At 34.8% G+C, this 21,060-nt stretch overlaps 1 protein-coding gene across 2 annotated transcripts in view; it reads right to left on the bottom strand.

Moving 5' to 3' along the window:
* Window positions 1-19,512, bottom strand: part of GLIPR1L1 (GLIPR1 like 1) — a 38,898-nt gene extending 19,386 nt beyond the window's left edge. For both annotated transcript variants that reach the window (XM_065524583.1, XM_005571576.4), the window contains exons 1-3: window positions 19,131-19,512; window positions 9,874-10,119; window positions 5,763-5,863 (exon numbers count right to left, since the gene is read on the bottom strand). In XM_065524583.1, the coding sequence (XP_065380655.1) occupies window positions 5,763-5,863; window positions 9,874-10,119; window positions 19,131-19,298 (515 nt within the window). In that variant the 5' untranslated portion in view covers window positions 19,299-19,512. The remainder of the gene's footprint in view (window positions 1-5,762; window positions 5,864-9,873; window positions 10,120-19,130) is intronic.
* Between the last annotated feature and the right edge of the window lie 1,548 nt (window positions 19,513-21,060).

Here is a 21,060-nt window from a genome sequence, read left to right as displayed (position 1 = left end):
TCCTGTGCTTTTATTTGTTGATAGGCTGTTCATTACTGCCTCAATTTCAGAAGTTGTTATTCGTCTATTCAGGGATTCAACTTCTTCCTGGTTCAGTCCTGGGAGGGCATATGTTTACAGGAATTTATCCATTTCTTCTAGATTTTCCAAGTAATTTGCACAGAAGTGTTTATAGTATTCTCTGATGGTTGTTTGTATTTCTGTGGGGTCAGTGGTGATATCCCCTTTATCATTTTTTATTGTGTCTATTTGATTCTTCTCTCTTTACTTATGTATGATAACAGCTAGTTAGCAGTCTATTTGTTTTATTAATCTTTTCAAAAAGCGAGATCCTGGATTCATTGATTTTTTTGAAGGGTTTTTCATGTTTGTATCACCTTGTTTCACTCTGATCTTGGCTATTTCTTGTCTTCTGCTAGCTTTGGGGTTTGTTTGCTCTTGGTTCTCTAGTTCCTTTAGTTATGATGTTAGGATGTCAATTTGGGATCTTTCTAGCTTTTTGATGTGGGTGTTTAGCACTATAAATTTCCCTCTTAACACTGCTTTAGCTGCATTCCAGAGATTCTAGTATGTTATCTCATTGTTCTCATTAGTTTCTAAGAACTTCTTGATTTCTGCCTTAATTTCATTATTTACCCAGGAGTCATGTAAGAGCAGGTTGTTTAATTTCCATGTAGTTGTGTGGTTTTGAGTGTTTCTTAATCTTGAGTTCTAATTTGACTATCTTTTGTTCTGAGAGACTGTTATGATTTCAGTTCTTTTGCATTTGCTGAGGAGTGATTTACTTACAATTGTGTGCAGTTTTAGAGTAAGTGCCTTGTGGCACTGAGAATAATGCATATTCTGTTGTTTGGTGTGGAGAGTTCTGTAGATATCTATCAGGTCCACTTGATCCAGAGCTGAGTTCAACTTCAGGATATCTTTGTTAATATTCTGTCTCTATGATCTGTCTAATATTGACAGTGGGGTGTTAAAATCTCCCACTGTTACTGTGTGGGAGTCTAAGTCTCTTTGTAGGTCTCTAAGAACTTGTTTTGTGAATCTGGGTGCTCCTGTATTGGGCGCATATATATTTAGGATAGTTAGCTCTTCTTGTTGAATTGATTCCTTTACCATTATGTAATGCCCTTCTTTGTCTTTTTTCATCTTTATTGGTTTAACGTTTGTTTCATCAGAAACTAGGATTTCAACCTCTGCTTTTTTCTGTTTTCCATTTGCTTGGTAAATTTTCCTCCATCCCTTTGAATCTATGTATGTCTTTGCATGTGAGATGGGGTCTCTTGAATGCAGCTCACTGATGGATGTTGGCTCTTTATCCAGCTTACCATTCTGTGTCTTTTATATGGGGCCTTTAGGCCATTTACATTTAATGTTAGTATTGTTATATGTGAATTTGATCCTGTCATCATGATGCTAGCTGGTTATTTTTCAGACTTGTTCATATAGTTGCTTCATAGTGTTGTTGGTTTGTGTACTTCAGTGTGTTTTTTGTAGTGACTGGTAACCATTTTTCCTTTCCATATTAGTGCTTCCTTCAGGAGCTCTTGCAAGGCAGGCCTTGTGGTGATGAATTCCCTCAGCATTTGCTTATCTGAAAAAAAATCTCATTTCTCCTTTGCTTATGAAGTTTAGTTTGGCTGGAAATGAAATTCTAAGCTGAATTTTTTTTTAAGAGTATTAAATATTGGGCAGGCATGATGGCTCACGCCTATAATCCCAGTACTTTGGGAGGCCAAGGAGGGTGTATCACCTGAGGTCAGGAGTTCGAGACCAGGCTGGCTAGCATGGCAAAACCTTGTCTCTACTAAAAACACAAAAATTAGCTGGGTGTGGTGGCGGGCACCTCTAATCCCAGCCACTCAGGAGGCTGAGGCAGGAGAATCACTTGAACCTGGGAGGCGGAGGTTGCAGTGAGTCAAGATTGTACCAGTGCACTCCACCTTGGGTGACAGAGTGGGACTCCATCTCAAACCAGAATGTTAAATATTGTTCCCAATCTCTTCTGGATTTTAGGGTTTCTGCTGAGAGGTCTGCTGTTAGTTTGATGGGCTTCCCTTTGTAAGCAGCCTGGCCTTTCTCTCTGGCTGCCCTTAACATTGTCTCTTACAGTTTGACCTTGGGAGAATCTAATGCTTATGTGTTTTGGGGTTGATCTTCTCTTGGAGTATCTTACTGGGGTTCTCTGGATTTCCTTAGTTTGGGTGTTGACCTTCTTGCTAGGTTGAGGAAGTTTTCCTGGATGATATCCTGAAGTGTGTTTTCCAACTTGGTTTGTTCTCTCTATTTATTTCAGGTACCCCAATCAGTCATAGGTTCAATCTTTTTACATAATCCCATAGTTCTCACAGGTTTTGTTTGTTCCTTTTTTCTCTAATCTTGTCTGCCTGCCTTATTTCAACAAGATAGTCTTCAAGCTCTGATATCCTTTCTGCCACTTGGTCTGTTTGGATATTGACACTTGTGATTGCATTGTGAAGTTCTTATGTTGTGTTTTACAGCTTGATCAGTTCATTTATGTTCCTCTCTAAACTGGTTATTCGGGTTAACAGCTCCTGTAATATTTTATCATGGTTCTTAGCTTCTTTGCAATGTGTTAGAACATACTCCTTTAGCTCAATGAAGTTCATTATTATACATCTTCTGAACCCGATTTCTGTCAATTCATCCATTTCAGCCTCATCCCAGTTCTGTGCCCTTGCTGGAGATGTGTTGTGATCATTTGTAGTTGAAGAGGCACTGTGGCTTTTTGAGTTTTCAGCATTTTCGAGTTGATTCTTTCTCATCTTCAAGAGTTTATCTACCTTTGATCTTTGAGTCTGCTGACCGTTGGATGGGGTTTTTGTGGTCTAATTGATGCTGTTGTTGCTTTCTGTTTGTTCTTCTTTTAGCAGTAAGGCCTCTCTTCCCTAGGGCTGCTGTGATTTGCTGGGGGCCTACTCCAGACCCTGTTCACCTGGGTCCCTCTGACCCCGGAGGTATCACCAGTGGAGGAGGCAGAACACCAAAGATGGCAGCCTGCTCCTTTCACTAGGCACTCTGCCCCAGAGGGGCATTGACCTAATGCCTACCAGAATGCTCCTGTATGCAGTGCCTGGAGACCCCTGTTGGGAGATCTCACCCAGTCAGGAGAAATAGGATCAGGGACCCACTTAAATAAGCAAGAATTTCCCTTATCCAGACTACCCGGACTCCTCAGCATTTGCCAGCAGAAAAGGATAAGATTGCAGTCCATGATACCGTGGCTTCCTGTCCTCCTAGGGGCTCGTCTCATGGAAATCAGAGATCTGTCCATAAACCGCTGGCTGGGGGTGCTAAAAATCCCTCAGGGAGAGGCCCTGCCTGGCAAGAAGGAATGTGTCAGGGTCTTGCTTAAAGAAGCAGTCTGGCCACAAACTGTCACAGTACCTGTGTTGCACTGTGGGGAATTTCTCCTGGTCCAAATCACTCAGTCTTGCTGGTACCAGCAGCAGGGGAAAATGGTCAACTGGAGCCACAGTGGTGGTGGGCACCCCTTCCTCCTGGGACCCGGTCTTCTTAGGTAGTCTCCAGCCTGTCCCTCTGGCCAGGAGGCAGTCCAATTTAAGGAAATCAATTTACACTAAAGTTGTATCACAGCTAACTGATATGAATTTTATCTTTTTGGATATTTTTTCCCCTATGGATTCTATCTTGGATAATTTTTTTCTTTTCTTTTTTTAAAGAGATAGGGTCTTGCTCTGTTTCCCAGGGCAATCATGGCTCACTGCAGCTGTGAACTCCTGAATCACTGTCTTGGATAATTTCTAATGTTATGATTTTGAATTCATTCATCTTTCTTTTCTGGAATGTCTAATATTCCATTAATTTTAACTTCTAAAAAGTCTCAGACATTGTAGTCCTCTGTTTTGAATATTTTTCATCTTTGTTTAACATTTAAAAATATGGAATACAGTTATAATCATTTTAATGTCTCTCTTAATTATAACATCTGTGTAAGTTCTGCATTCGTTTCAACTTATTGATTCAGCTTCTTATTATGTCTTATTTTTTTCCTTCTGTATATGGCTGGCAATATTTCATTAGATTCCAGACATTGTGTTAGGTGCTGGGTATTATGTATTTCTGTAAACCTCCTTGAGTTTTTTGTTGTTGTTGTTAAAGTTATGTTGTTCTTTTCTTAAAAGTATGTGCTTTTATAATCATTCTCAATCATTTCTTATGCGGGATACAGTCAGATTACATGGGAACATTTTGATCCTTTCAGGTTTTACATTATGAATTGTTAGGTGGGTCTGGAGCAGTTTAGTTCTGCTCACTATGTGAGTGCCAAGAACTGTGTCCTCTTACTGTTTCAGATGCTTCTTAATCTGGCCTGTTCACATGCACGTGCTAATCAATACTCAAGGAATACCTTTTGTAGATCTCTAGGGTTCTCTCTGTGTAGTTCTCTTTTCTCTGGTACTCTTTTCCGTGAACTCTAGCTGTATTAGTATTCTTATACTTTTAGCTCCATTTCTTCAACTCAGGGAGTCAGTCGGTCAACCTCTGTCTTAGTAATTTCATGTGCCATGACTTGAAAGCTCTCATTGAGACAGAAGGCTGGGGGAATTATAGGGCTAACTTTTTGTTTGTTAGTTTTCAGAGATGACAGCCCTTTGTTGTATTATAACCAGTGTCTTTAAAACCATTGCTTCATGTGCTTCGTCTATTTTGCTTTTTTTGGCTTTTGTTTCAAGTGACAGGGTATATTGCTCCCTACCACTTGGCCAGGGGTGACATAGCAATATCCTCATATGCTTTCACAAGACCCATAAGAAATCTGTTATGTACACAGTTTGTTTGGACCCCAAAACCTGACTTATTCAAAGCAATATGATGCTTAACTGCTTTTTCATTAAATCTTGAGCCTTCATCCCCTATTATTGTTCTCTTTCCATTTCAAATCTTGTGATTAGTCTCCTTAAGAGAAAAGATAATGTGTCAGTAGTTTTATAATTTCTCTGAATCTATAGCAACTCTACTTTTCCCAAGCTATAAAAATTTGTATTTATCATTCTTGTTTTTGCTTCCAAGTGTAAGGTCATGGAAGAAAATACAGAGAGATATATACACATTTCTGCCTCTCTCTAGTAATTTTGGCATATCTCAGCTCCTTGTAGTCAATTTTGCATATTTATTCTCTGTCTTTGTTTTTATCTTTTCTACTGCTTGTTTTTAAATTGATATTTGTTGAACAGCTGGGTTATTAACTGTTTTTATATTCTTCCTAGTATAGATTAACTGAGATTAGAGTTCTAGAATTTCATTTTCGGAGTTTCCCTTTAAGCTTATGCTATATTTTCATCTAGATATGCAATTATCAGCAAGACAATTAAAGTTATGTTGTTCTTTTCTTAAAAGTATATGCTTTTACAATCATTCTCAATCGTTTTCTTATTCCACTTATTTTATATTATATTAGAGAAGCATCTGCCAGCCTTTTTGTGTTTCAGTATTTATATATTACTGTGGCAATGTATTTTATATTATCTCTTTTTTTAAACTTAACAGTCTCCATCATTTTCTCTCTCAAGTTTAAATATTTTATGACAGGTATAGTTTTTCTTTAAATAAGGCAATATTCTGCCACCATCTTCTATTTTCACCTATCTCATTTGATTAGCACTTTAAAGGGAGACATTACTTATCAAAAATACACTTGTCTCTACTATAAGATCCTCTTATTTGGCAACCATCATCAACATTAATTTCAATTAAATTATTTTTAAGAGAAAATAACTCACGCAGGTCCATAGTTGCATATAAACATTGCAGTTGAAGCTCCCCCAAGGTCAGGACACATTGCAACCGCACAACCGACATGAAATGAATTGGCCCAAACTAACTATAAAGAAAAGGAATGTCAAGATAACATATGGAAAACAATTCTATTCTATGCAAACAATGCATTTAGAGAATTAGTATAATCTTTGTCATGCTACAAAAAATAATGTACATAAATACTTATTAGCTACATATTTTTTCTAATTTTTATATTTAGTTTAAAATTCTTATATTGTTATGGCTGATTTTATGAGAGCTACCAAGCTAGTTTTTCCATACTGGTAATCCTCATAAATCAAAAGGAGACTATAATATATAACCAAACTCATAATATAATATACAGCCAAAATAATTTCTTCTAGATTATTTATGAAATACATTTTTATTCTATCCATGGGAATATCATACAAACAATATTAGAATCAGACTATAAATGAAAACAATAACTTACATTTATTTGTTTTTCTCAGAAAAATTTTACTAATTACGTTTTAAATTTTGCAATCTTAACCATATTCTTACCTTTGTCAAGTCACAAGACATAGGTAAGAATTAAAAACATATTGAGTTGATTTTCAAAGATGCCTGCCATAAGGATGGTGAATCTTTATTTTTATCTATTATCTATTTGCAAAGAATAGCAAAGTTATTCAAAAGGAAGAAGACTTCTATGGAAAACTAGTTACAGTAGATAGATAAAGAGGTAAGGAACATTACTAGTTTTTTGTGACAATGATAGAGTAAATTTTTTTCATTTTCCAAATAAACAAAAAAGGGAAGAAAATACTGATTTACTCCATTTTGAAAATAACCCAAGGAATTTAGACACAGAATAAATTTTGACAACACAAATTTCGGATCTCATTTATTTTACAACTTTATTAGCAAAACGTACTAACGTATTTTGTAAATTGATGTATCAATTTTTTTCATAGACTTGTTCTAGCCAGAATCAATAGTTTTGCAAAATATATTTTACTGGCTTTTTTTTTCCTGAGAGGCAGCAAAAGTGCAAGAAAAATCACAGTGAACTGAGAATTTAAAAATGAGTTTTGGGAGGTCGAGCTGGGTGGATCACGAGGTCAGGAGTTCGAGAGCAGCCTGGCCAACATGGCAAAACCCCGTCTCTACTAAAAATACAAAAATAAGCCGAGCGTGGTGGCATGTGCCTGTAATCCTAGCTACTTAGGAGGTTGAGGCAGGAGAATCACTTGAACCTAGGAGATGGAGCTTGCAGTGAGCCGATATCACACCACTGTGCTCCTGCCTGGGTGACAGGGTGAGACTCCGTCTCAAAAAAAAAAAAAAAAAAAAAAATTTTTGCTTTCAGCCATCTTTGTGGCTTTGGTGAGTAAGTGACAGATCAATTCTGAGGTAGTTTCCCACTTAATGAAATGAGATAAAGTGGAAGATTAAAAGAGCATTTTTCCTTTTGAATGTTTTAAACAATTAATAAAAAATACAACTAAAATATATATATTTCCAAAAAATCATGTTTAACAATTTGACTTATGAATAACTAACTACACCATTAAATTCTATCTAAATTGTGACTTTTTGGGGCTTTTGAGATGGTGAGAATAAATATTCACTATGTAGGTTTATGATGTATTGGTTTCATTAAAGAAATTAGATGTAATATTAATATGAACATTGGATGTAACTCCAATGTGAATATCAATAGGTGGTAAATGCAATAAAATTTTCTCTTATTTTGTTTGGAACATTAAGCAAGATATAGTTGTTGATTTTATAAGAATATAACCATTCCTAATTATTTAACCTTAAGTGTAAACTAGTCAATAAAAAGTAAGCTCCCCTTTCTGATCTAGCAATACGAAGGGAGAAGGGGCATTTGAGAACCGGCTTTTCTTTTTTTGCTTTACAGCAAAAGAGAAGACAAAGGATATATAAAAGCTATGACTCAGCCTTGATGCCATATTATTAGGGATATTGCATCTTTTTTGTTGTCAGGACGTCTGACACTTGATTCATTCTTTCAATTTTCCCAGTAGTAGCCAAACCATATTCTTTACCAACATCTTTCCTGATGTCCTGGAGAGTGTCTAGACTTAGAACATCCTGTTGTTGAACGAAGAGTGAACATAAAGGGAACGTGGAAGTTGCTATTATTTGTTCACTGCACCTCTGATAAGAACGACTTGTTTTAAGACCCTATGTATTAATTCAACTTATACAAATGGGTAAGTCTAGAGAAGAAGGTGAGCTATTTATATTGCTTAAACAGGCTTTCCTAGGGGCTTAGTACCATGTCTAGCATTAAAGTTTGGCCGAAAGGTGAATTTTAGACACATTTACACTTCTACCTGAAATAATTTTAAAAATTGGGAAAATGATAGGAAGTAATGGTTTTCAAGACATTAGGCAACACAACGTAATACCCCTGAGATTTGGGGAAAAAAAGATGGAAACTCTATAATTGTCCTTGTATATTGCCTGGAGACAGTTTCTACATTATGGCTCAGAAGAAGTTTGATAGACTCTCATAATTGAGAGAGTCTGATTGAGAGTCTTGGGGAGACCAAGGATGCAGAAGTTTAGATGGCATAGTTCTGAAGAGGTGAGAAATGTACAGTGACACACTAGGACAATGTGCAGAGGGTCCTCATCATCTATTCAGCAAAGTACTAATCAAAACATGCATGTGAAGAAACTAGTCTAACCCATTTACAAAAACTAGAGGAAATAATACCAAGGTTTACACAAAATCAGAAATTGGACCCATTCCCACTTTCTGAATTGGACAACTTCATAATTCTCAGTGTGTTAGGTAGAGTATGCAGAAGAATCTTGCCTGGGTAGTGAGAGATCATTATCAGCTCTGGACTAAACACTACTTTTGCCGGGCGCGGTGGCTCAAGCCTGTAATCCCAGCACTTTGGGAGGCCGAGACGGGCGGATCATGAGGTCAGGAGATCAAAACCATCCTGGCTAACACGGTGAAACCCCATCTCTACTAAAAAATACAAAAAAAAGTAGCCGAGCGAGGTGGCGGGCGTCTGTCATCCCAGCTACTCGGGAGGCTGAGGCAGGAGAAGGGGGTAAACCCGGGAGGCGGAGCTTGCAGTGAGCTGAGATCCGGCCACTGCACTCCAGCCTGGGTGACAGAGCGAGACTCTGTCTCAAAAAAAAAAAAAAAAAAAAAAAAAAAACCCACTACTTTTATTCTACCTAACATATTTTAAAAGCAGGAACAAAGAGGATCGAATATGTCTCAGGTAACTTAGCTGTACCCAAAAAGATAGCTCAAGAATATTTATAGTATACAGATGAATCCAGCACCCAACAAGGCAAAATTTACAATATTGGGAATATAATAAAATTTACCCAACATAATATGAGGGAATAAAATTTGATGCATAATGAAGAGAAAAATCAATCCATTGAAACTAACACAGAGTTAACACAGATACTAGAGCTAGCAGGGAAAATATTAATTATTACAACTCTATCTCATATGCTTAAAAAGCTAGATGAAAGAGCAAACATATTAGGTATAGTCATTGAAGATGTAAAAATATTAAATTTGTAGAGATACGAACTTTAAGGTGCAAGAAGGAAAACAAACTGAATGGGATTAACAGGAGACTAAACATTACAGAAGAATAGATCAACAAACTTAAAGATGCAGCGATAAAATTACTTGAAATTAATCACAGAGAGAAAAAACCAAGAAAGAAAGAGACAAGAGCATCAATTTATTTGGAAAAACTTCAAGTGACTTTCTACATGAGTAACTTGAAGAGAACTTCCCACTTCGAGGGAAGAGAGAGAGTGAGAGAAAGAAGTATTTTCAGAAACAGTGGCCAACATTTTTCTAAATTTGATTTAAGCTATTGACTTATGACTTCAAAAAGGCCAGTGAACTGCAGCACAAGAAACATACAGAAAACTTTGGTATATTATTATTAAATTGCTCAAGACCTATGATAAGGGAAAAAATTTAAAGGCAGCCAGAAAAATAAAGGCACTTTACACACAGAGAAATAAATTCTGGCAATTAAAATATACACAAATAAGAACTAATCAATAAAGATGTCAAATATTTACCTGTGTATAATGGCCACAGACTCTGGAACATGACAGATTATCAAAATCATAATATTGGCTTTCATTGTACCAAGCCATAATGGCAAGTCTTGGTGTGAATGACTTTATTCCACCTAACCAGATATTTTCTCCAACATATTCAAAAGCTGCATAGCATTTAAATGATTTATCCAAACAGTTGTTATGTTCAAATTTGCACTCGTCTGCCCATGTTTTAGCCATCTTTGCTAAACCTTTATCCCAAATCTGAAAGATAAAAATAATTTAAATTGAATTGTGCATAAATATTTGCATTAAATTATTCTAATGATTGTAATCAATTAATTTTTGCTTACATTTATTATTTTAATAAGATGTAGTTTTTCTTTGGTATTTATTGTGTTCACGGTTAGTCATTTCTCTGTAGTTCTACTTCAGAAATACTTATTTATACTCACTCTATGACAGTTCATTGTTATATTACCAGTACTTAGCAGATGGCCTGATACATTAGAGTCACTGAAGAAATAAATCGGAATGTGATTAAAATAATCCAGAATTTAAAGTCTAGTAATTCAGAAGTTCATGTTAATTTATTGCAATTAAAGGATGAATACACATTGATAATTAAAAAGGGCAAAAAACTAGGAATAGAAAGAAAATATGCCCTTAATTTGATCAAGATAATCTACAAACAAACAGACAAAAATCTTATAAAATGGTGAAATATTATAACTTTCCCTCAAGATTAGGAATAAAACAAGATATCTGCCCTCGTTATTTCTACTTATTATTATACAAGAAGTTAGGAAGTATAATAAAATGCATGAGTTGTAAATACATAAGACAAAACACGTTAAATGTATTGGGATTGTATCTATCATTATTCATAGATTACATGACTGGATGCATAAAAATTTAAATTAATACATAAACAATAGTATAAAAATAAATGAAATTATCAAAGTTGAAAGATACAATGAAAGTATGCAAAAATCTATTATATCTCTATGTATATTCTACAAATGAATAGCTCCAAAACATCCAATATGTATTAATAAATTTAATAAGTGATATACAAGACCTCTATGCTGAAAACTGCAAAAACGTAACTGAAATAAATTTTGAAAGACTTAAATAAATGGAGAGATATAAAATATTCATGGACCAGAATATTCATATTGCAAAAGAATATTGATTATGACATATAATTTTATTTCTAATCAAATTCCAAGTAGCTTTTTTGGGGTAGAAATTGATTACAAAATGTATGTGGAAATGCGATGTTCCAAGTAAAGCTAAGACAATCTTTTAAATGTAGAATAAAACTGGAGAATTTCTCTCCCATATATCAATATTTATCATAAAGCTACATTAAGATATTGTCATATTGACACAAGGGTAGACAAATAGCTCAGTGGAACAGAACAGAGTCCAGAAACAACTCATGACAAAAGCAACAGGCTTAATGTAGGTATAATTGCCAAGGTTATTTTTAAGCATCTTTATTTTTAACTAATTATAAATTCACAAGAAGTTACAAAAACAGTACACAGGGGTCCTGTGTAGACTTCACCTAGTTTTCCCAATGGTAATGTTTTTTGTAACAATAGTATAATATCAAAATAATAAATTGACATTGGTATTATCCACAGACTTTTTAAAGATTTCAACAGTTTTACTTGCATTTATTTTTGATTATGTGTAGGTTTATGTGATTTTATCACATGTATAAATTGAAGTAATCAATCCCACAATATCTAGATACAGAACTGTTTCAACGCCACAAGGATCCTTCATACTATCCCGTTAAATCACAACCACTCACTACCCATACTATCTTTAATCCCTGGCGATCATCAATATGTTCTTCAGTTCTGTAATTTTGTTATTTCAAGAATGTTATATAAATAGATGGCAAGGCCTGGTGGCTCACGCCTGTAATCCCAGCACTTTGGGAGGCCAAGGTGGGTGGATCACCTGAGGTCAAGAGTTCAAGACCAGCTGGCCAACATGGTGAAACCCCATCTCTACTAAAAATACAAAAACTAGCCAAATGTGGTGGCTGGTGCTTGTAATCCCAACTACTCAGGAGGCTGAGGCAGTAGAATTGCTTGAACCCAGGAGGCAGAGGATGCAGCGAGCCAAGACTGTGACATTGCACTCCAGCCTGGGTGACAGAGTGAGACTCTGTCTCAAAAAAAAAAAGAAAAAAAAGAAGAAAAAAGAATGTTATATAAATAGAATCCTATGGTATGTATCTATTTTGAGATTGGCTTCTCTTCACTCAGCATAATGCCTTTGAGAGCCATGGAGATGTTCCATGTGTTGATAGTTTGTTCCATTTTATGACCAAGTCATATTCCATAGTGTAGATGTACCACAGTTTAACTTTCATCTATTGATGGAAATTTGGATGTTTACAAGTTTGAGCTATTACAAACATATATAGAGTCCCTAAACTCCTGTTTCTCAAGAGCATTGAATTGGGAGTATCCATAAATGTTTCTGAGCAGATTTTTATGTAGCAATAAGTTTTCCTTTTTCTAGGAAAAAAGGAAAAGGAAAAAGTGCCCAGCAGTGCAATTGCAAGTCTAAGTCATATGTAAGTGTATGTTTAGGTTTTTTTTTTGTAAGAAACTGCCAAACTATTTCCTAGAGTGGCTATACCATTTTGCATTCCCACCAGAAAAGTATGACTGATCAATTTTCTCCATATCTTCACCATATCTTGATATTGTCATTATTTTTTATTTTTGCTTTCCTAATTGGTGTGTAGTGATATGTCCTTGTGGTTTTAATTTGCATTTCACTAATGGCTAATGATGTTTAACATGTTTTCATGTGCTTATTTTCCATCTGTATATCTCTGTGGTGAAACGTTAGTCTTCTGTTCGTTTTCTAATTGATTTTTTTTTTGAGACGGAGTTTCGCTCTGTCGCACAGGCTGGAGTGCAGTGGCCGGATCTCAGCTGACTGCAAGCTCCGCCTCCCGGGTTTACGCCATTCTCCTGCCTCAGCCTCCCGAGTAGCTGGGACTACAGGCGCCTGCCACCACGCCCGGCTAGTTTTTTGTATTTTTTGGTAGAGACGGGGTTTCACCGTGTTAGCCAGGATGGTCTCGATCTCCTGACCTCGTGATCCACCCGTCTCGGCCTCCCAAAGTGCTGGGATTACAAGCTTGAGGCACCGCGCCCGGCTTTTTTTTTTTTTTTAACTGTTGAGTTTTGAGAGTTCTTTCTCTAGACAGGAGTTCTTTCTTAAATATATAGTTTGAATATATTTTCTCCTAGTTTGTAGTTTGTCCTCTCATGTTCCTAACAGGGTACTTTATAAAGTAGAAGTTTTTTACTTTGATGGGGTCAAATTTGTTGACTTTTTAAAAATAGTTTTTGGTTTTGAAAAAAATCAAAATAATTCATTATATTAGGAAGTTTCATCTAGCTCTGTCCTGAGGATTTTCTCCTGTTTTTCTTCTAATAATTTTATGCTTTGCATTTAAATTTATGATTCATTTTGTAAGATAATTTTTGCTTTTCAGGTCAAAGTTGTTTTTCTTTTCTTATAGGTATTAAATGGTGTTTCAACACCATTTCTTGAATAGACTGCTCTACTGAATTACTTTTGCACCTTTGTCAAAAATCTACGCAGAGGAAAGGAAGTCATTTTATGAAAAAGATACTTGCACATACGTTTATAGCAGTACAAGTTGCAATTCTAAAAATATGGAAACAGTCTAAATGCCCATCAACCAATAAGTTAATAAAGAAAATATGGTATGTGTATATATATATTTATACATATATATACAAAATATGTGTATATAAAATATACACATATTATATATATGTAATGGAATACGACTTAGCCGTAAAAAGAAACAAAATAATGGCATTTACAGCAACCTGGATGGAGTTGGAGACCGTTATTTGAATTGAAGTAACTCAGGAATGGAAAAAGAAACATTGTATGTTTTCACTTATAAGTGGGAGCTAAGCTATGAGGATCCAAAGGCATAAGAATGATGGACTTTGGGGACTCACTGGGAAGAGTGGGAGTGGGGTAAGGGATAAAAGAATGCACATTGGGTACAGTGTACACTGCTCGGGCGATGGGTGCACCAAAATCTCATAAATCACTAGCAAATAACTTTTCTGCTGGGACAACGGGCTAGCCATATGCAGAAAATTGAAACTGGGCCCCTTCCTTACACCTTATTCAAAAATTAGCTCAAGATGGATTAAAGACTTAAATGTAAAACCCTAAATTATAAAAACCCTAGAAGAAAATCTAGGCAATACCATTCAGGACATAGGCATGGGCAAATATTTCATGATGAAAACATCAAAAGCAATTGCAACAAAAGCAAACATGGACAAATGAGATCTAATTAAACTAAAGAACTTCTGTATGGCAAAAGAAAGTATCATCAGAGTGAACTGACAACCTACAGAATGGTAGAAAATTTTAGCAATCTATCCATCTGACCAAGGTCTAATATCCAGAGTCTATAAGGAGATTAAATAAATTTAAAGAACTAAACAACCCCATTAAAAAGTAGGCAAAGGACATGAACAGACACTTCTCAAAAGAAGACATACATGTGGCCAAAAAACAAATGAAAAAAAGCTCAACATCACTGATCATTAGAAAAATGCCATCAAAACCACAATTGGATACCATCTTAGGCCAGTCAGAAAGGCGATTATTAAAAAGTCCAGAAACAACAGGTGCGGGCAATGTTGCAGGAAAAAAAGGAACATTTTTACATTGTTGGTGGGAGTGTAAATTAGTTTACCCATTGTGGAGGACAGTGTGGCAATTCCTCAAAAATCTAGAGTCAGAAATACCATTTGACCCAGCAATCCCATTACTGGGTATGTACCCAAAGGAATATAGATCATTCTATTATAAACATACATGCACATGTATATTCACTGCACACTATTCACAATAGCAAAGACATGGAATCAACCCAAATGCCCATCAATGATAGAGTGGATAAAGAAAATATGTGCTACATATACACCATGGAATACTATGCAGCCATAAAAAGGAATGAGATCAAGTCCTTTGCAGGGACATGGATGGAGCTGGAAGCTATTATCCTCAGCAATCTAATGCAGGAACAGAAAACCAAACACCACATGTTCTCACTTATAAGTCGGAGCTGAGCAATGAGCACACATGGACACATGGGGGGAATCAACACACATTGGGGCCTGTAGGCAGATGGGGGTGGGAGGAAAGAGAGCTTCAGGAAGAATAACTAATAGATGTTGGGCTTAACATGTGGGTAACTGGTTGATCTGTGCAGCAAACCACCATGGCATATGTTCACCTGTGTAACCTGCACATCCTGCACATGTACCCTAGAACTTAAAAATTGAAAAAAAAAAAAAAAAAAAAACCTTTCCCATGCAACCAAATAACACCTGTTTCCCAAAACTATTATTAAAAAACCTACAGGATAAAATGGAAAAAAAATGAAACAAAATGATTTGATGTAGCGTTTTGCCAAATGGTTTTCCTGACTCTATTCAGATGATCATATAATTTTTCTCATTTAATCTATTAAGAGTGGCAACTTGTAAATAGCAATTAAAATCCCCCAATCCAAGTTGGATTTCTCACAGTTTTTTCATTTTCTGGGGAGTTTTCTGTTAATGGTATTTCTAGTTTTGATCCTGATTATGTTGATTAATTTTCAAGTCCTAATCCAACTTTTTATTCCTGAGATAAATCCATGATATAATATTCTTTATATGTGTTGCTGGATTCAATTGATTATAATTTTGTTGAAGATTTTTTGCATCTACATTGAGCTATAATTTTCTAACCTGTAATGTTTTGTCTCATTTGGTGCCAGGGTAAAACTTGGCTCATAAAGTTCCAAAAGGTTTTCTCTTTCAGTTTCACAAAAAGATTTGTATAAGATTGGTGTTGCTTTTTTCTTAGAATTCACGTGCATTTTCTGTTAAGAATATTTTACATTACATAATTAATTTATGTAATGGCGTTAAGACTATTTAGATTGATGAAGATGCAGACGAATGATCTCATTAATAAATTGGTTAAATATCCCTGTTAAAAGATTTATATTGGGTTCAAAATCAGTCTGTAACCCAGGATTCTTTCATTTGTACAAGACAAAGAATACAATAGTCAAAAAATAATAATAGAAATCAAAGAAATAAAAATAATGAGCAATACTTTTATTAGGCAAAGTTCAAGGATTTAATGTTACTTTATAAAACACATAGTACAGAATGTAATATTTATGAGACTTTATGTGTTAAATAACATGGCATCCATATACGAAATAAAAATTCTAATCTTGATGTAGGTAGTTTCACTGACATATACATACGTAAAAAAATTGTACATTAAAACTAGTGCATTTTATGCATTTATGCACTAGTAATCCTTCAATAAACAACATATCAAAATATTGTGTCAATTTTATAGAATGTTGATTTTCAATACATTTGTCTATTTATTTTCTTTATGTTGTCAAATTCATTAGTATAAAGTTGTTCAAAATATTCTCTATCTATCCATTTAATGTTTGGCGCTTTTTAAAAGTGATTTTCCATTCCTAAAATTTATTTTTGAGTTGTGTCTTTCTTCATTAATCTTTTTTTTGCTACTGGTTTATCAATTTTATTAATATATAGTTTTAAAACCAACTTTTCATATTATTGATTTTTGTCCATCATACTTTTACTTTCAATTTCCTCAAATTATGATTATCTTTAGTTTTTAAAAAAATTTTCTTGTGCTTAATTTACACTTGTTTCCTACCTTCTTGAGTTGAAAGAATAGGTCTTGATTTTTAACTATTCTTCTTTCCTAAAATATTCATTTAAATCTATAAATATGCTTCCAAACACTTCTTTTGCTATATCCCACAAGTTTTGATATGTTGTGTTTCCATTAACATTCAAATCTAAATTATAGTAATCTCTATTGTTATTTCTTCTTTAACTTATGGACTATTTAGATATGTTCTGCTTGATTTCACATTTTGGGAGATTTTCCACACTTTATTTCTAGTTTAAGTCTATTGTTTTTTTCAGAAAATATAGAACAAAATTTCAAATACTTTTAATTTATTGAGACTTGTTTTGTGGTTCAGCATATTGTTTATATTGATGAATGTAATGCATACTTGATAAGAATTTGTATTTTGCAGTGTGGTATAAATTGTTTAATGTCAATTAGGTAAAATTGTTTGATGTTCAAATCTTTTTTATTTTTACTGATTTTTACCTACTTGTTCTCTTATTCACTAAGATTAAAATCTCTATGACGGTTTTGTCTCTTTCTCCCTTTACTTTTGACAATTTTTGTGTATTAAAATACATTATTACATTTATTTGCATTGAAGATTGCTGTGTCTCTTGTTGAATCGGCCCTTTTATTATTCCTTAATGTCCCCTTTTATTTCTGGTAGTTCTCCTTGTCTTAAAATCTACTTTGGTAGCTATAAATATAGCTACTCTATCTTAATTTTAGAGTTTGCATAATGTATTTTTTCCATCTTTTTACTTTAATCTATTCATGATATGTTTCTGTTACAAAAGCATTAATCCAGTCTAATAATCTTTATTTTAAATTAAAGTATGTAGTAGTCATTTGCATTTAATATAATTTTAACATGGTTAAGTTTTAGTCTACCATTTGCTATTTTTAATTGATTCCCTCTTTGTTCTTTTGTTCCTTGTTCCTGTTTTCCAAAAATTAATCAAGGACTTTTAGTATTCTATTTACTGGATTTTTAGCTCTACTTCTTTGTATATTTTTAGTGGTTATTCTAGATATAAAAACATGCATTCTTAACTTCTCACAGTCCATCCGGAAATATTATTGTGATTCTTAACAATATAAGGAAGTTTCAGCAGAATAATTCTATTGACACTTCACTTCATTTTTAATGCATCAGTTATAATGTGTTTCTTTTCTACATTATTATAAACCCCACAATTCATTGTTATCACATTTTGCTTTAAAGAGTCAATGAGTACAAAAGAAATATAAAGAACATTTATTATATTTAACCCCACATTTACTCTTTTTTTTATCATACAATATACAATAAAACTCTAAAGGCATCACCCATATTACTACTAATATTAGTATTTCTGAATTCAGTTGAAGATTTATTTCTAGTTAATTTATGCCTTGGACAACCCCAAGCTGGTAAACATTATATGTTAAAATATCTTAACAATTCTGCATTAAAGAGATTAGTTTATTCTTGTTTCATTTCCAATATCTATTTGAATCTTTCTCGTCCTTCAAAATATAATTTTCTTATACAGTAGACTAGTACAGTTTTGAACTTATTTTAATGCCTGAGTTGTGATTTTATAATTACTATTATTTTGTTTTCCACTGGATAGAAAAGGAGAAAGCTGGAATAGACATGAATTACACTGTATCTATATCTGCATAGTACATAAAATAGACTAATACTATCAACGTTTATGCTCATAATGATGCATTTATAAACAAGAAAGAGTTATAATGCAAGGGAAATTTCCAATCACACAATTCATAGTCAAATATTTAACATTTTGTAAGTTCTATGGATTATTTTAATAATCCAATGCTTTTTATGCTTATTCTTCCATAGAGTACTGTCTTTTGCCTTATTTTCTATATGATGGAGGTCTGAAAGGACACAATTAGTTTAATGTTTTTGGAATTAAATTTCATGCATTTATTATTTTTCATGAAAACGACCATCTGATGTAATTCAATTCCTGATTTCAATATTCTCATCCTTGTAATATTTTTTCAAATAATACTACACATAAAGTTTTGTTTTGATCTTGGATTCATATGATATAAAAATAAGTAAGAAAACAAGAGAATCTCCATTCTTGGGCTATTTCTTTGATATCTTGTATCTTGGTTGTGGGTGATGCAAAGTGCTAGCCAAAAAATGGAGGAAAGGAAACAAAATAATCCTGTGTTAAGTACTTATAAACTTAGTGGTGCAACAAAGCAACTTCCAAACACCGCTCCAGCATCCCCACCTTCCCGGCGAGAGACAAGGAACAGCTTCAAGTTTTCCTTTCTTGTTCACTCCTATGACTGTGGAGGAGACAGCCCAGCCAAGGTGCGATTTTCTTTTTTTTTTTTTTTTTCTTTTTCACTGCCTATATATGAAGTCTGCACTGAATTAGTACAAGTTAAGTTTGTGAAATTTACCACCCAGATGCCTTAGGATGAGTCAGGGATTTAAGAGCCCAGCCCTGGTTCTTTCTCACCATGTATTTCATGTTGGCCGCGGGAGGGTTGACTTTGCCACGCCATTCGTTGTGGGCATCGAGGCAGTTGTTTATAAAGTTTGGGTCAGTGATGGATGGGATTTTGGTACTGGCTACCAAATACAGACCCAAGGTCCATAAACAACTGAATTTCTTCTTCAGAGCCATGGAAGGAGGTGGACGATACCCTGACTGCGCGGACCAGTAACGGCTGCGGCAACGATTTCTCCTCCCCTCCCCCCGCCCCGCACCACGATCTCCCTTGGCTCCATCCTCCCGCACCGGCTCGAGCCCAGCGCGGGGATGCCCAGCAGGCTGGATCTGCTTGTCAGTGTCGCTGTGGGGAGGAACAAGCAGCAGGGTTCGCCTTCCACAAAGCTCTGAGCTACAGGGGAAAGCTGTGAGTCGCCCTCTGGTGGAGGGAGTTTCAACCATCCAAACTGCTTTCTGTGGATCCAATCTGTAATCTGCAGAGCGCGCCTGGATTGTAATGCAGATTGCAATATGCAAGCCACACAAATTAGGTAAAGAACAAGTGCGGGATGCTGACAATGGGCCAGTGGAGTGCAAAGTACTATATATTAGTTTTTTAGACGCAGCTTCCTTGTATAGATTTTTATTGTTCTAAATAATCTAGAATCATATTGCCACTTCCCTCAGAGATTGGGAATATAGTAAGAATAGGCAATTCTTATATAGTGACAATACCGTGATCTTAAATTATCAACTTGTCAAACAATTAATTTCCTTCTTTTTTCCGTCTGAAGAGACCGATTGCTTAGATAGATAAAAATAGATGCCTGGAAAACGTAGCCAAGTAATTTCTCTTGACAAATCTTCCGTTTTTGATAGTTTGGAACAGAGCCACTGTTTGGTGACTGGTAGACTCCAAGAGTTGCTTTAATTGATATGCTGAGACTGGGATGGACAGAGTACATTTGATTGTCTATTTTACCTGCAATGCAATAAACCAACTTCATTTGGCTTAATGTTTTAAATTCATTACGTCACTTATATTGATATTCAGTAATAAACCAGCATTTTTCCCCATGACATTAATTTTTTTAGTATTTCTGTTTCAAATAAATATCTTTACTTAGTGATTCGAAGTTGTTTACAATGTCATTTAATTCAGGTGAACACATATTTACATCTGCTGAATGTTCTGCCATAGTCAACCTTGACACAAAAAACAAACTACTTTGATGCGGCTGTTATCTTTTTAAAAATAAAAAGAAAATTAGAATATAAAAAAAGAAAATTGCAAGGATCCTAATGGAAATTCTACTGGGCAATAGATAATATATTTCTAGTCTACTACCAGCTAATGGAGAATTGCTGTATATACTACTTTCTTATCACATACATAGTCCAAACTGAGCTTCTGATATCCCACACCCAAAGACATGAACATATGCACGTGTATGTGTATATGTTTGCGTGTAGGTATACAGATAGATAAATCGATACAGATATGTACACCTGCATGTGTCTATACATATAGATCTCTTCCTGGATATACAGATGTCTATAGGCATATACTCATATACATATACACATATGTGTGTGTATATACACACATACATTTATATATGTAAAGTTCTCTATATAAATCTGTGTGTGTACACATATATGTATATGTATGTATGCCTATGGACATATATACATCTACACACAGAGAGAGATACAGATGTCTATAGGCACATGTACATATACATATGTGTGTATACAGAGAGAGAGAGAGAGAGAGAACTTTTAAAGACTTGGCTTCCGTTACTATGGGGGGCCACAATAAAAAATCTGAAGTCCTAGGTATGGCCCAAAAGACACTACATAATCTGACCATGGCTAGTTCTCTGGCCTCTTTCCTGCATTCTCTCCTGGCTTATTCTGCATGGGCCACATCCATCAGCTTGATAAGGATGCCCTC

Source organism: Macaca fascicularis, chromosome 11, assembly GCF_037993035.2.
Source record: "Macaca fascicularis isolate 582-1 chromosome 11, T2T-MFA8v1.1".
Lineage (NCBI taxonomy): Eukaryota > Metazoa > Chordata > Mammalia > Primates > Cercopithecidae > Macaca > Macaca fascicularis.
The sequence above is the reverse complement of the archived record's forward strand: the minus strand, read 5'-3'. Positions and strand labels throughout refer to the sequence as shown.